Below are 16,817 nucleotides of genomic sequence, written 5' to 3' on the forward strand. Positions count from 1 at the left end.
GCCAAGTTCCTAGTACACAGATCTGGGATGAGACCATAAATATTTATTGCCACCAATAATTTTTTACCTGAAAAAATTACTTTGGGAGAATATAGGAATGGAAAGATGCCATGAGATGCCATGTGCAAAAAAGGAACAGCATATCAGGGACCATAAATTTAGAAGCAAAAGAAAACTGAATCTAGAGATGACTAGAAGAAATGTAAGCCACCCACCCAAGAATCTTCAGATAATGAGTGAAGTTTCAGTGAAAGTCACTCAGTTGTGTCCAACTCTTTGTGACCCCATGGACTATACAGTCCATGGGATTTTCCAGGCCAGATACTAGAGTGGGTAGCCATTCCCTTCTCCAGGGGTTCTTCCCAACCCAGGGGTCGAACCCAGGTCTCCTGCACTGCAGGCAGATTCTTTACCATCTGAGTGACCAGGGACACCCTCAGATAGTGAAGGGGATGCTAAATTTCCTCATTTGTAGGATGAGGGGTTGAAGCATTTATATTTAATATTAAATTACATACAGGTAGCATACATTGTTTAAACACACTGTTTTAAAGGGAAAGAATCCAGGAATGATATTTTAAAAGAGGGAATAGTATGTGAACATTCTGGGAATTAGTTATCCCCATACTTCAGATGAGCCATAATGCAGCCCAGTTCACAGCCAGGTAACAGAATTGGTAGCAGTATTTGGCTTGCGGCTTCTATTTTCCTTCCTTAAAACAAAAACATGTGACAGCTGTATAACAAGAGTGCTCACAGCTGATGACACTACACCTTTGGCTTCTGAACATACAGGCTGAACTATAAATTAGATAGTCAAAGATACATAAAAGCTATAGAACTCTCTGCTTCATTTTTGACCTGTTCAGAGATCTGCTCTTCCCTAAACAAATATTTTTCCAGTTCAATGAAATATTACCTCAGGAGACTGAGGATGTGGCCTAAAAGCTGGGTCTCCATGGCACAGCTTATGGGACCTTACTTAGTTCCCTGACTAGGGATCGAACCTGTACCCTCTGCAATCAACAGAAGCATGCAATCCTAACCACTGGACCACCAGGGAATTCCCAGCAGCAGAGTTTAGAAGGACATAGACTGGCGTGAGAAAAATGAATCATAGCTTTATTGTTGATAAAACATGCCATGTGATACTAGACGAATACCCTCAGTCTCTCCTTTGACAGAATAAGGAGTTAAAAAAAAAAAAAATCTTTGAAATCCCTCTATCTCCATGATTCCATTTTCTTATTTTATCTATAAAACACACAAGAAAAATGCAAATGTTTTCATATTCCCACAACTTTGTCATCAAGCAAGCAGGGCACCCAAATGATTGTATGAATGCCTCACATTTTATTCATATGTTCTGGAATCATGTGGACTGAGAGGAGAATTTTATGAACAAATCAGATTTGGAGGGTGGTAGGGATAAACAAAAAAGATGTAATATCATCTCTATTGCCTTTCTAAAACAGATTTTCCTTTCAAGGTTTCATTTTCATCTAGACCTTAAACTTTACAATTTTTGTGTGAAGGGAATTCTGCCATGGCTCTAAAAGACCTTCCTTCTGTAATTAAGTGTCAGCCACCTGCTTTCTAAATTCAATTACGACAGGAAAAAGTGGGGTGAACTGCACGCCTATTCTATGCCTGTGTATTGCAGCCATATGCTCCTTCTCCCTACTATTCAAAGTGACGCCTGAACTTTAAGAGAGGCAGAAAAGACAGCCTGTTGGAACGGCAGTAGGGAACACATCTGCAACTCAGATAAACTGGTAGATGACCTTCAAGTTCCAGATCTTTCTCTGTCTTTCCAAACACAGCACAGGTTCACATAGCCACTCCCATGAGTTTGGAGTCCTTCACTGGGAGCTGCGTGATGGTAGAGAATAAATAAGGAAAGACTAACTCTTGTCAATTCAGTGACAATATTTCCAAACCTAAGTAACCATGTGTAATCACAAGGCTATAAGGCCTTTTCTTTTTTCCCTCGACATTGTCTCCTTTCCCTGGCAAAGTGCCTGGCACAGAGGAAACGCTTAGTAAATACTGGCTGAACAAACAAATCAATGTCTATAGCCCGCTTTGCTGAAGGAGAGAGAGATTTCACTGCTTATTAGAAATTATGTCTTAATTATCTTAAATTAACTCAAATATCAGAATATTTAACAAATAAAACAAAACATTTCTCTAACTTTTCCTTTTACACTGTGACTTTGGAGGCTCCTTTCTTTTCACTCTATCCATCAGTGCAAATTAATTCAGATACATGAACTCTAACCCAGTTGCTCACTGATAGTGGATATTAGCTTCTAATAGCTTAAAAAGCATCCTTTTCTGAGCCAGTCATAGCACTTTATCTGTCATTCACTATCAAGGTATCCTAATGGCTTGGCAGTCCTCTGAACAATTTACTGCGTTTCTGCCACCAGTGAGCAGATAAGCTGTTCTGTCAAGCATTATCTTCGACAATCTTAAATAGATACAGTCCAGAATCTCTTTGTCAAGTCTAGGCATATTCAAGTTTCAAAGACAAATGAAAGACAACATAAAAAAATACAGCCTTAGCCATCTTGTTAGACTTACTAATCAGGTGTTTTCAAACACTTGGTCAATATATTTCCAACTAAACAGTATGCGGCTGTTGTTCAGTGTGTTACCAAAACGCAGACACAAAAGGGAACGGGCGTGTTCAATCATTTCATCAGTGACAAAGCTAATTTTTTCAAAGAAAATTGAGTTTCATGTATAATATATAAGGAACATGAGCATTGCCCTAAGGGTACTCAAGAAACAGGAGGCCTGTAGAGTATGCCAAAAAAAAACTGGTGACAATCTGCCTGATATTTTCCTTTTGCAGGATAAACATAAACAGCTGGTGTGGGGGTTTGGGGAAAAAACTGCCCTTGATTTCCATCATCTACTGGCTGTTACTTGGGTGCTACTTCAAACACACTCAGTTCAGTCGCTCAGTCATGTCCGACTCTTTGCGACCCCATGAATCGCAGCACGCCAGGCCTCCCTGTCCATCACCAACTCCCGGAGTTCACTCAGACTCACGGCCATTGAGTCAGTGATGCCATCCAGCCATCTCATCCTCTGTCGTCCCCTTCTCCTGCCCCCCAATCCCTCCCACCATCAGAGTCTTTTCCAATGAGTCAACTCTTCACATGAGGTGGCCAAAGTATCTTCATCTAAACTGTGGTGTCATCTTGAAATCTTCTCTCCTATACATTCTAGATTCACAATTTCTGCAGGTCCTTCCCTCATAATATCTCTTGGAATTGTCCCTTCTTAGGAACATTGGATTGTCATTATTTTACCTGCCTCTTAATTTATTATCCTGATCAGATTCTCTCCTCTCCAATCCATTTTATACAATCTAGATGGTTTAGTCTTAAGGAAAGAAATGACAATAATAAATCAAAAATGGCATGGCTACCATTCAGGGATGCCAAGTGTTTTATAAATTATTTAATCCTTTACAACAACCTAATGATACAGGCATTGTCATTATCCTTCTCTCTCTCTCTCTTTTTTTTTTTTTTTTTTTGGTGAGAAAACTACCAGCTTACAGAGGTTAATTAACTTACCTGTGTAATCATGTCTGTTAGTCATCAAGTTTCCTGTCTTTGCCACTACAACTCTACCTTCCCAAAACACATCAGTTAATGTCCCCAAACATGTAACTGCCAACCTCCATATCTATAACACAACTTCATATCATTAGTGCCCAGTAGAAACCCATTGCCAGTTGGATATATTGCCCTCTTATGTGCCTTACTCATTTCAGCTTCCTAAGTTTTGCTCATGGCACTGCACTAGCCAGAAAGCTCTCTCCTTCTTCCCTGCCCCTGGTATCCAATCCATGGTCCATCAGGTCATGTCCTATTTACTGACTGTTATCACAAAACTGCCTGGTCCATTCTCTTCCTGCCCATCTCCTAGCTTCTCCAGTATAAATCATCACATCTGTAAGTCTCATCACCTAAAATAAGGTTACCTTCTTTGCATGAAAGCACTAGTCTTTCAGCTTCCTTTGCCATATAATTGCTAATAATGGTAGACACATAGGAGAGGTATTCAATTTTTAGTGGTGTGAAGTGAATATAAATAACCATTTGAAAGTGAAAGTCTCTCAGTCATATCCGACTCTTTGGGACCCCACGGACTACACAGTCCCTGGAATTCTCCAGGCCAGAATACTGGAGTAGGTAGCCTTTCCCTTCTCCCAGGGATCTTCCCAACCCAGGGATCAAACCCATGTCTCCCGCATTGCAGGTGGATTCTTTACCAGCTGAGCCACAAGGGAAGTCCAAGAATACGGGAGTGGGTAGCCTATCCCTTCTCCAGTGAATCTTCCCAACCCAGGGATCGAACTGGGGTCTTCTGCATTGCAGGCAGATCCTTTACCAACTGAGCTATCAGAAATAACCATTTAAGAATATGAAAAAGAAGGTTCGGAATCTCTTTTACACTGTAAGATTTTCAATAACATTTCATGGCTTATGTTTTGTCCATCACCTAGTCAATTTTGGCTACTTATTCAATGTGTGATTTTAATAATAGTAGTAATTTGTGTATTCTCATTCCTCCTGTACTTCAGGTTTTTTCAGAGTTTATTTCATTAAAAAGAGACAGAGAGATCACAGAGGAACAAGTTTCAGAGCTTCAGGTCAACTTGCTTCCCAATTACCCCTTCACCTTTCAAAATCCAATTAAGTAACAGTAATTCTTTGATTGATAATGGAAGAAGAAAACTCTTTCCCTTCTTTGTCTTAATATCTCCATTTTGTGTTTTTCCTGCTCCTTAATGATTATTTGTCATTGTCTTACTTTCCTTTAATTGTTAAGGTTCTCATGGCCAACACTATCCTGTTGGTCTGAAGTGGAGCTTATCAAGACTCTGACCCTATTAACCCAGCTGTGGCACACAGCATTAAGGTAGCCCATCTCTGATTTACTGTGCTTTGGATGACTGTTACTGGCCTGATTTATTGGCTTTAAGATGATCTGACCCTACTCATCCTTCACTATAAATTAAGTGCCTGGGATGACAGATGATCCTTTCAGTAGCATGTTCAACCACAGTGGAAGGAGAGAGAACAGAGTAACCACAAAGTAACCCACAGGAGGAAAGAGGCATCCTGCTGACAGCGAAGAGGTAAGTAGGCTGGGGTCAAGATGGTTACTCGGGCAACTGCCAGCAAAGTGCTTTACCATCCCTGCAGACCACAACTAAGTTCTACACATCAAGCCCACAAGCTTTATTCTCTACAATTTAGCAGTATAGACAAAGGAAGATACCGCTGTGTATCACTCTAGAGCATCACCCTATTCCTGGTAAAAGAAGTTGGACTTGAAGATTTAAAAGTTGGCTTCAACTTCCAGCTCTACCTTGGGGAAATCACTGAAACTCAGTTTCCTCTTTGCAAAATGGAGATAATAATGTTCATTCTGTTTTCTACAAAGATGGAAGAGGGACCAAATCAGTGATAACAGACATAAAAATGGTTTGAAAAAAATGTTTAAGTATCAAGCAATTTAAGACATACTGTTGTTGTTCAGTCGCTCAGTCATGTCTGACTCTTTGAAACCCCATGGACTGCACAACACTAGGCTTCCCTGTCCTTCACCATCTCCCAGAGTTTGCTCAAACTCCTGTCCATTGAGTCGGTGATGTCATCCAGTCATCTCATCCTCTGACGTCCCCGTCTCCTCCTGCCTTCAATCTTTGTAGTACTACCATGCACTCCCCTCAAAATACAGAAATGTGAGCAGTCTGAAAGATCCATAACACTCTTTTCCCCTCAAGCTATTTCCATGGAGCTTCCCCTTTCAACTTTTCATGTAGACAAAGTGACCTGGGAATTGTCTGATGTCTGCAGAATTCCATCCTAATCAATCTTGATCAACAAGCTCCTGTCCATCCATTATATACAGTTCCTTTCAACAAACCAATGTGACACTTCATTTCTGTTCTTTGTAGCTCACAAACCTCATTTGCTTAAAAAGATCTCTAAATACTAGCTGGCAGGAGAAAGTAATCCCCAGGTAGACATTTCAAGGAATAAACATAATATCTAACATTTCAAGCTGAAACTTGATTCAGATACTTTTCTTATAATCACCAAGTAAACACTATGTGAAAAAACAGGACTGACTACACATTTTAATTAGAGAATAAGCTTTCATTTTACAGAGATCAAACTCAGATTATTCTCTCTGAATAGCCAGCTTCCCTAAGTGAAACTAAACAGAATTCAAGGTGAAAAACAAAATACAATTCCTTACACAAGTTTTCAGGCAAACACCTGCTGAATAAATAGTGAAGACGACCTTTAGTTGATGAGCAGAAATTTTCCATAACAGGTAAGCCCATCCTCCACATTTTGATCCTATACTTATGTTTAGCATCAAACTGCTTCTGTAAAACCAAAGTATAACATTTAAAGATCTAGCAAGAAATGCCGAATATAATGTTAAGAACCTCCCGTGAAAACAAAGACATCCACATCTTCTTAATTGGCTCTGTTACTGTAGCTACCTTAGACTTGCTGAGTCTTGGGAGTTTGTGAATAAACACAATCAATATCAAGTATGTTGCATAAGTGCTTGGTTCATTAATATGACAAATATAACAACTGTACCTTATGCATAAGAGTAAGTCAGGCTGCCCTTAAATTTCTATTGTGTGTAAATGTTCTGATACTGTAAAATCTCACCCAATTTTGAGTTTCTTCCAATAGATGCTACAGTGGGATTCTGCTGGCAAGTAAGCAGAAAGTGGGTCAGCGACTGACTCTGTAGGTGTTTAAACAAGACTCCTTGGAGCCCAACAGTATCACTTGTGATAAAGAAAATTCACAAAGGAGGGGAGACATGCAAATTATGGCCGCACATTTTGCTCCCTACAGAAAAAAAATCCTTCAGAGTTTTTTGTATGGTCTTGTGAGCCACTCCCCCATTCCCTGAAGTTGCAAACTAAAACTTCCATAGAATGAAGGCAGACTCTTTAATCAGCCTTTAAATCCTCTCCTCCACAGCAGCTCTACACTAAAATGAGGAGCCAAGATCCTGGCCGATCCTTGGCATCAGCTTGGGAAGGCAAAGATTTCTTTGAGAACTCCAAACTCTTGTGGGTCCTCTATTTTGAGCGCCTGGCAGATTTTTAGCCAGCCAGATTTTTCGCTCTACATGTTCGGAATGTACACAAGTCGGGTTCTGTCAGTGACCCGGACGCACAGGAGGCATCTGGGCACCTCCATGTAGCACCTTACAATCATTCTGGAGTCTAACCCGCAGGCCCTCTTTCCAATCAAGTGACCTTTCCAAGGAGCATCCTCTTACCGTGTCCTGGGGGACCGGCAAGGAGGTTCTGTGACATCCCTGCGCTAAACACTCAACTGTTTGTTCTCTGCAAAGTAACACATTTCGGTGACCACCGCAGCCCCCACTCGCTCCTAGGCTCCTGACCACTGACTGGCATCGGGGACATTGCAATCAAAGCTTTCAAAGGAGCAGATCTTAGTCTTCGGGAACTTCTCTACCACCGCTGTGAGACGGAGAGGGGAGGGAGAGAAGAAAGAAAAGCCCACACAAAAGCAGCCAGCCCTGCAAGCTCCGGCAGCACAAAGGCCCGCTCGCTGGTGCGGAGCCGTGAGGCTGGGCTGGAGCGGGGAATGAGGCTAGTCCTCGGAGGCCTGCGCGCCGCGCCCCACGCTCTCGGAGCTGCCCCCGCGCACCCCGAGCCGGGGCACCGCGTTCTGGCGGCGGCGCGGGGCGCACGCTTCGCGCGCCCGGGGCTGCCGAGCTCCCCCGACCGCACAGCTCCCGGGGCGGCCCCGTGCCGCCGGGGACTCCGGCTCCGTCTCTGCCGGCCGCCCCGTCTGCAGCAGCTGCCGCCCGAGTGGCGGAAGCCGAGCCCGTCCTCACCTGTGAACCTTCAGCAGAGGAGCGCGCAGAAGAGAGCGGCGGCGCCCGCGCTCGGCATCCCCGCGGCGGCCCCTGCAGCAGCGGCGGCTCCCTCCGCTGTCTGGAACGCCAGGGGGAGGGCGCTTCGCTTTGTTGCTTATTCATGAGGCCGCGACTAAGGCTGGGGATTGGGCGGCAAGAAGATGCGCCCGCCCCGGCTCGGCGGGCACAGACAACCCGAGCCGTCGCCCCACGCCCCTCCGCGCCCACTTCCCCGCCTCCGTTCGGGCGCTGGGGGCCGAGCCGCGGGGGCGGGTCTTACCCGCGTCCGGGCTCACGAGACCCCTTTGAGACACCCAGCCCTTCTGCCTCTCTTCGCTCTCTCGGCTTCCGCGACGGTTCTTCCTTATTCCCTGGAAAGAAGAGACCAGGGCACTGTTTTCTCTAAAAGAGCCCGAATTTCTCTGGTCCTTGGTTGGGGCGAGGGGCGCAAGTCCGAGGCCGCAGGTTGTTCTTGGTGGAAACTACGGTTTTAGTCTCTTAGCCGTGCCCATAAGTAGGAACCAGTATAGTAGCCCCACACAAAGTGTTCCTTTCTCAGTCAGATAAGTAGTAACAAGAAGAACGGTTTATTGAGCCCGTGCTTCTGCCAGGCGCAATGCTAGGAGCTTCACTATTTGCAGTTGTTTAGTCGCTAAGTCGTGTCTCTTTGTGACACCATGAACTGTAGACCACCAGGTTCCTCTGTCCATGGAATTCTCCAGGAAAGAATTAACTGCAGTGGGTTGCCATTTCCTTCTCCAGGGGATCTTCCCGACCCAGGGAACCAACCTGCGTCTCCTTCATTGGCAGGCAGATTCTTTACCCCTGAGCCGCAAGGGAAATGGCTTTTATTAATAATCTCCTCAGTAACCCTAAAAGATAGATATTGGTAAACCCCACTTAACAAAGGAGGGAGTTGAGGCTGAAGGCTGTGAACTTGCCCAAGGTTTTATGGCTAACGTGGGCCCTGGGAATTCATGACTTACCTTCTTGAGTTCCTAAAGGATTCAATTTCCTTTACCTGATATTTCTAATATTGGATAGAGGGAGGTGTCAGGAATCCAAAAGCCATTCTGGAAGAACCCTCACAGCACTTTATGTTTGCAATCCACGTGAATCATCTCTTCTACTTATTAACTCTCTGCTTTATAATAGCTTGGTTCGTTTTGTAGTTATTTGTAAACATCCTGAAGTCAGAGCAAGGTCTTGCACCTTTGACCTCCATATCTAACACTGCACATCTCTGCACTGTCTTCCCTATTCCACCTCTCTTTAAAATATTTTGTTTGTATTTCCAGAAAGGTAGTCAAAGAGTTCTTGAACGTGATTGAATTGAATCTGTAAGATCTGTTTTTGATATGTATTCAGTGTAATACAATATAATATATTGTACTGTGTGACCAGGGCTTCTACCTGGATTCAAGACCCACCAGGTGGATAAGCTACACATGCAGCCTGACCAGGAAGTGTTTTAACATTTTGTTTTTATATCAACTGTCTGAAATTCAGACCACATCTCATAAAAATAATGTTATATGATGAGATTCTCAGCTGGACCACAAAATTGATTCTATTTACCCAAATGCAGTTAAATTAATAGTACTAATTAAAAAAAAAAAAGCAGAATCAATCAGGTGGACCAAAGGATCAAGGAGAATAGGAGAAGCAAGCAGGAGAAAGGGATTCCAGCTCCCCATGCAGGGAGAGCCAGCCCTACACACAAACTTGAAATATTCAGTTTCTCTGACATCTTCCTGGCTCCCTTTCTGCATCCCTCTCAAGGATGCTAGTGTTTTTCTAAAACACCTGTGATTTTCTTAAGTCCCAGCTACGGAACTCCACTTCCCAGGCTACCTTATTCTCAAAGTTTTCCATTCTCCAAAATTACCCTTCTCCCATAGTAGAATTCCTATTCGCCTTTTCCTTGATACAAATTATTTCAGCTTACTTTACAGTGATCTTATTGGAACCCATTTATACTCCTCCTTTAGCCTCCCCTCAATGGTTCGCATTGCTTTAAACAACTCTGATGAATGCAATTTATCTCAACAGCTGCTGTGAGTACATGGCAGTGATAATAAGATCCTTTCTTCCACTCCAGCACACACACAAACTATAAATCAGGGAAACTTACATTCTAATCAGTAAATCCACATACAATGAATGTCGTTAGTCTTTTACTAGTAAAGCAAGAAATTGTATGTGTACATTAAAAGAGTTTGGCAATACCCAAAACACCAATCAAGGTAACAAGAAAGGAAGCTCAGGAAGACAATTTTGGGGTTGCCAGACTTAGTAAATTAAAATAGAGAATCTCTATTTTATATTTGGAACATACTTATGCTAAAACGATTTGTTTATCCAAAATTCAAATTTGACTGTATTTTATCTGATCATCTTTGCTGTATTAGGTCATCACCTGGTTCTGATTGATTAAAAAAACCTCTGTATCAGAGAGGATCTGGTCACATGAAGAACTGGATAACCAACCCCAAGAGCCAGAAGTGGACAATATCCATGTAAATACCACCCAGAAGTGAGTCTTTGCAATAGAATCTGAGCATTGTGGTGTCCTTGGTAAGATTATCAGTAAATTGAGTAGAAATGCTCCACAGTACAGCACCTAACTTTCTTTACCAAGTACCAAATACTTTATCTGACAGCTTGATCCCTCATGTATGTTGCCTATAAGGCACTGCTGAAATGAGTGTATGTGAGCTGGAGTGTGTGTGTCTGTAACCAAGGTAACATCATCAAGGGAAGTACCACTTAAGGGTTCGCATTAAGGGCTCTTGAAAACCAGCTGCAAGACTTCCTCAGATTCTGCACCGCTGTTTGATGAGGATGTTTTTTGTTTGTTTATTTTTGTTTTGTTTTCATTTGAAATTACACCAGCGACAACCATGTGAGGCAACAGAACAAAATGAAATGAAAGAGGCACATAAAAAAAAATTCTTCTTAGAAGTCTGTGTTTCCCTGGAATCTCCTCAAAACATTTCCCTCAACTTTCTGCAAGTTCTTATTTTTCAGTGATTTTCCCTTCCTTTATTTTTGACCCCTTTAAAACTCCTTCCTTGGATTTTGTTGTTCTTATAAGTCTCCCAAGGCAGCCAACAAAGAGATCCAGCCACAGAAGAAGGACAGGAGCTGCTAGAGTCACAGTCATTTGCATATTGGATATTTTCCTTCTCACTGTAAAAGCCTGTCTTTTCTTCCTGGTCTTCCTAAGTGTTTATGAACACGAGTTTTGCAGCATCTTGCAGTGTTCTTCTCCCCAGGTCCTCCCTGACTCAAATTCTCTGTCAAGGGCTTTCTGTTTGCTTTTAATTTCTTAAGTTGAAATTCCTAGGAATAGACTTCCATATGCTAAGTATAATCAACTCACTCTGGGTATTCAATATTTGATGGTTGTGGTGATGATGTAGTAAATAAGGATAATGACATTAGAATAACGTTAATATGACGTTAGAATAACGTTAGAATGACGTTATAATAACATTAGAATGACGTCAGAACAAGCTGTTGAAATTCTGATACATGTTTTCATTGCATTCAAAACCTTCAAACACTTGACAGGATCTATTTCAGTACTAATGAGCTTAGATTTCTACCTTGTACTAAATTATGTGTTTAATATGAAGTTTATTGGGAGGACAAGTCAGTAGAATAAATCCAATAAAATGATTTTCTTTAAGCAAAGTTTTGGAGTGGCAATTTTTTTTAAGTATAGTTGATTTACAATGTTGTGTTAGTTCTGGTATACAACAAAGTGATTCAGTTTTACACATATATATATTCATATTCTTTTCCATCATTGTTTACTGAAAGATATTCAATGTGTTATACAGTAAGACTTTGTTGTCTATCTACTTTATATATAGTAGTTAGTATCTGCTAATCTCAAATTCCTAATTTATCCCTCTCCCACCCCCTTTCCCCTTTGGTAACCATAAGTTTGTTTTCTATGTCTAGGAGTCTGTTTCTATAACAGCAAATTTTTGTACACTGTAGTTGCTTTTAACTGTCAACACAAAGTCCGTAATATTTACCTACCTTTATTGTTTGACTCTTATTATGCAAACACACAGATGAATCCTCTTGTTTCTCTGCTTTGCCCTAAGAGACCTATTATAATTGTTGAAGCAGAGTATTATATGCTTTATAGTCCCTTCTTTTTAAAATCTGTTATTTTCTATATTCCCTTATTAAGTGTTAGATTTCTTTAGGCCTTGAACTTTCTGATTCTGTTCTAACAAATGGAATTTTGACTGTTGCCTTGAAAAAGCAAGATAAGAGAGGAAAGAGCTACTGATATAGGTACAAAAGCAAAATGTTCACCAGTACAGCTCTTTAAAAAGAAACTTTTTAGATAAAGTCATGGGTGAAAACATTTATAAGAAATAAATCTTCCTTTTTTCAGCCATAAATAATGTCCTTGTGAGACTGTCAGTAAAAAAAAATAAAAAATAAGAGATTTGAACATCAAAGATCTAATGTCTTCTGTGGAATATACCCTTTAATCCTAAGTGAGTTGGTCCTTATGAATAACTCTATTCAAAAATGACATCTATAACTCTAGAAAAGATAAGAATTGCCTTTTATAAGGTCGAAGAGTTTAACTCCATCTTTTCTTTTTTTTACGTACCTAACGATAGCTAAATCAATGACTTTAATAGATTCATTATATTAAATAATGAGCATGAGATGTTTATTATTGACATAGGTGTGCATGTATGTGTGCTGTGTACTTAGTCGCTCAATCGTGTCCTACTCTTTGCCACCCCATGGACTGTAGCCCACCAGGCTGCTCTGTCCATGGAGATTCTGCAGGCAAGAATACTGGACTGGGTTGCCATGCCCTCCTCCAGGGGATCTTCCCAACCCAGAATTGAACCCAAGTCTCCCACACTGCAGGCAGATTGTTTACTGTCTGAGCCACTAGGGAAGCCGTATAGGTGTACACACCTACTGCCTATGTTGCAAAGAAAAATGTACTCCTTTATGCCTCTAGCAAGGATAGAATTTTTAAAAATGGCTTTACCGGGAATGGCAAAACTCAGGCCCAAGGAACAACTCTTGTCAAAGAAAGTTCTTAGAGATGGAAGTAGATTAGCTAAAGAGATTATATATTCTCTTTTGTTCCAGGTTTCTAAAAAAGGATAAATTTTATTTTGGCTGGGATGTTGGTTTCTGGTTAAACACCATTAACTCAACAAGGAAATTACAGGGATAGGTTTAAGTGTGGGAAAACTACCAAATATATTGACTATGGCTCATTATATTGTTGTTCATTATCTGGTTTCCAACAAATGTTATCTCACATTTTAAAAATGTGAGTTGGGCATTAACATCAGACTCAGGATACATTATATCAGTCTGTAGCACACGGACAGCAAAAGCAGAGAACAGGATATGATGAAGGGGTTATCAATACCATTACAATGAAGACAGTCTTGAGACTCTTAATCAGAATAGTACCAACAATTTGAACATTTTGAACATTGACTTACTAAGGTTTAAATATGGCATGGATGTAAGTGCAAAAAGAAAAAAGATTTTCCTTCAGTATAGCACTCAACCTCCTGATAAATTCCTTGTCCGTATACATTTTAGTTAATTCTTCTGGCTACACTGTCTAAGAAACAGCATAATTGAGTCCAGGTTTCACAGTCATTAAGCAATGAGAAGCACATCATTTAATGTAGGCTATGCATTTATCTTGGCATTGAGTTTAGCTCTATGGTTAATCAATCAGCATGTGTTTTTGTTTTGTGAAAAGAATGTGGTTCTTGTAAAGATATCTAAGTCAAACTTAACTTTCCTCACAGATGTTCGTTTTAGCTGAGAGGAAAAGGTTATACACACAAAAACATTATGAATAATACATAATATAAGATTTCCTCACATGCTTTTTCAGTAATCTAAAACTGGCACTCATTTTATTATCTTTTTTCATGATACCACTACAGAGAGGAACTAGCTGATAAAACCTATGTGGAAGTCTATGCAGAAAGGCCATGCCCTGATATAGTAAGTACATGTGCTATATAAAACCATCTTCCCCTCTCCCCACTAAAATCGTAAGTTCTGAATTAAGACAGTGTGTTTTATATAGTCTAACATCTCCCGCAACACCTACGGCAGTGCCTTGCCTTAACACCGCAGCTGTTCAAAAAGTATTTGTTGACTATTTAATTATGGCCATAAGCCTATTACCAAAATAAGCACTGTAATGCTAATCATTTTACAATTATGAAGCACAAACTAAAACTACTAACCGAAAAGGAAGTTTGACCAGTTTCAGAATGAAATATACTAATCCCAAGCAAATTAGGAAGATATATCCCAATGGAGGGCTTGCCAGGTAGCGCTAGTGGTAAAGAATCCGCCTGCCAATGTAGAGGATGTAAGAGATGCAGGTTTGATCCCTGGATTGGGAAGATCTGCTAGAGGAGGAAATGGCAGCCCACTCCAGTATTCTGGCCTGGAAAATTCCATGGACAGAGGAGCCTGGCGAGCTACAGTCCATGGGGTCACAAAGAGTTGCACAAATGACTGAGTGATTGGGCACACACTCCAAAAATTAATTATTTTTTATATCTTATAAGAAGGAATTGTTCCTTGCTTGTATACGTCCTATCTGAAACCAGGGGACTAGGCCAATTGATACATCAAGTCACCTTCCTACACAAGTCTGCAATCCTTTTCATTGGTAAAGTTCACATTCATTCAGAGAGAAATGGCATATGAAAACAAGATACACCCTGAGAATAAGATTTAAAAAAAAAAAAAAACTGCTTCAAGCTGAATTCAGAACTCATATTCTATCCAGGCCCAAATCCCTTGAAATAGCCAGAGCAATAGGTTTTGTTTTCATTTGTTCTTTGTCATGACCTACAATATAAAATGGACATAAAGGATGCATTTTACAGAATCAGTTCAAAGCAATTCCTCCATAACTGGTGTATAAAAATAGCCAAAGGGAAAAAAATTTCCTTCAGAATCAGAGTGATTGAAAATATATTTCACACAGAAAAAATTATTTACTTTTGGATTGGTCTAAATCTAACGTGTGAGCCATCACCACAAAAGAAGAAATAAATTGGTCCCCAAAAGATTCCTAGTAAGGATACGTAGGATGATCACTTGATGTTCTTCCTTTTCTCTTTTTGCTTTTAGGAGCTTTCTATAAGGGCCTAGTGACATGCCTTGTTTTCCTTCCATTTCTCTCTTTGTAAAAGGCATTTTAAGGCGCTTATCATTGCCAACTAATGTTCATTTTACGACACTGTTCTCAGCAGTCATCTTCCATGGACAAGCACTTCTCACTCAGATCATATTCTGCTTAGCTTATCAAAAACATAAGACTTCTTTTTTTTTCCTGTCAGACTTCATTTTTCCTGTAAATTCTATTTCTGTGATCTTTTTTTTTTTAATCACACCTCTGCTTGATTCCTAGATTCCATAGTGCTGTTCTGTAATTTACTGTCTTCTCCAGTGTGCATATTGTTCCTAGTTTTGAAGAGGTAAATCTGGGCACTTTGGCCTAATCCTTTTTGATCTCATAGTCTTTTTTTCTCATTTTTCCGAGATCAAATGGTTATTTTCAAAGCAGTAATATAGAAATCAATATTCTGTCCCATAATTCTTTGCAACTGGGACTATAGAAATGTATTGTCCCTGCCCCACATCTTCAAATGAACATTCTCAGGTTACAACAGTAAGCCTTCCCAAAGGGGAACTTCTGGAAAAACAAGCTATTTCCTTGGCTCATATTTCCCCCTTTTTGTAGGATACCCAGCCATCTATCCAAGAATATACTGGGGAGTAGAGAGGCATCCACCAAGAAGCCCACAGTGGTTGACAGCCATAAGATTAGAGACAGGCACAAAAGTACAGGTCAACATACTGGCAAAAAATCCGTGACAGCTTGGGAGTAACTCTTCATTTCATTCATGGTGGAAACACAAAACGTCCTAGGATGCCCTCTTCCTGATAGATAGTTGCTATGGAGTCACCAAGTCCACAGTACTTGGATTCTCTGCCAGTGAGCTATACCATAGACCTCAGAGTGATCACGTGGAAGGGATGTGTGATGAGAGTGGCAGCAGAAGCAGCCATCACCTTTTAAACTATCTCCTCGATAATTTGGTCAAAGGAAGATCACACTTCTTTCTGTACATTTCCAGATCCTAATTCCTTAGCCTTGTCACACTCTTGGTAATGCTGTGAAACTTTACCATGAACCACAGTTCCAAGGTCCTCTGAACACAGTCTTGGAGTTAAGCCTGTGAACAACCCACGCTTTCCATGGATGATTGCAATATGCTGAGCATAATAAATGAGACTAGGAAGCTGACAGAATTCCCACCCCAAAATATTTCGTCCTATTGTTGGAGAAAGCAGCTCATACCCTACCAGGAGGAGTACCTTCATGTACATCAGTGGCTGGGACGGTAAGACCAGGCCCAGGAGCACCTGACTGGCTGGGTCAGCCATGAGGACACCTGCGGCCAGATGGACAGACAGAGCCACCAGAAAACCAAACCTGTCCCGAATCATGTGCCAGGGCTGTCAGCTTCACTGAGCCGCCTCCCAGCCATTGTTAGAGTATTGACTTCCAGTATGCCGCCATGTTTGAGGCAGCCTGAGGACGAGAGCCAGATTCCATGTGGTGCAACGCCCTATTCACTCATGAGCAGTTGACAGACCCACTACTTTGCCCAAGACACAATCTCGGCAGTTGGCTTCACCTCCTCTACCTGGGATGAGGAAATGTGGCAGACAAGAAGGCATCATAGGCAGATGATTTTAAAAAAAAGATATGGGAGAAATAAAAACACTAGAATATAGAAACATTC

The 16,817-nt window shown here is 41.1% G+C and overlaps 1 protein-coding gene and 1 pseudogene across 2 annotated transcripts in view; both read right to left on the minus strand.

Moving 5' to 3' along the window:
- ARMH4 (armadillo like helical domain containing 4) overlaps positions 1 to 8,176 on the minus strand; it is a 140,722-nt gene extending 132,546 nt beyond the window's left edge. Inside the window, exon 1 of one of the 2 annotated variants that reach the window (XM_061428998.1) lies at positions 7,936 to 8,176. In XM_061428998.1, the coding sequence (XP_061284982.1) occupies positions 7,936 to 8,079 (144 nt within the window). In that variant the 5' untranslated portion in view covers positions 8,080 to 8,176. The remainder of the gene's footprint in view (positions 1 to 7,935) is intronic. The other variant, XM_061428999.1, reaches the window with a different exon arrangement.
- Positions 8,177 to 15,542: 7,366 nt separating this feature from the next.
- Positions 15,543 to 16,568, minus strand: LOC133255443 (mitochondrial carrier homolog 2-like; annotated as a pseudogene).
- Positions 16,569 to 16,817: the final 249 nt, after the last annotated feature.

Source organism: Bos javanicus, chromosome 10, assembly GCF_032452875.1.
Source record: "Bos javanicus breed banteng chromosome 10, ARS-OSU_banteng_1.0, whole genome shotgun sequence".
NCBI lineage: Eukaryota > Metazoa > Chordata > Mammalia > Artiodactyla > Bovidae > Bos > Bos javanicus.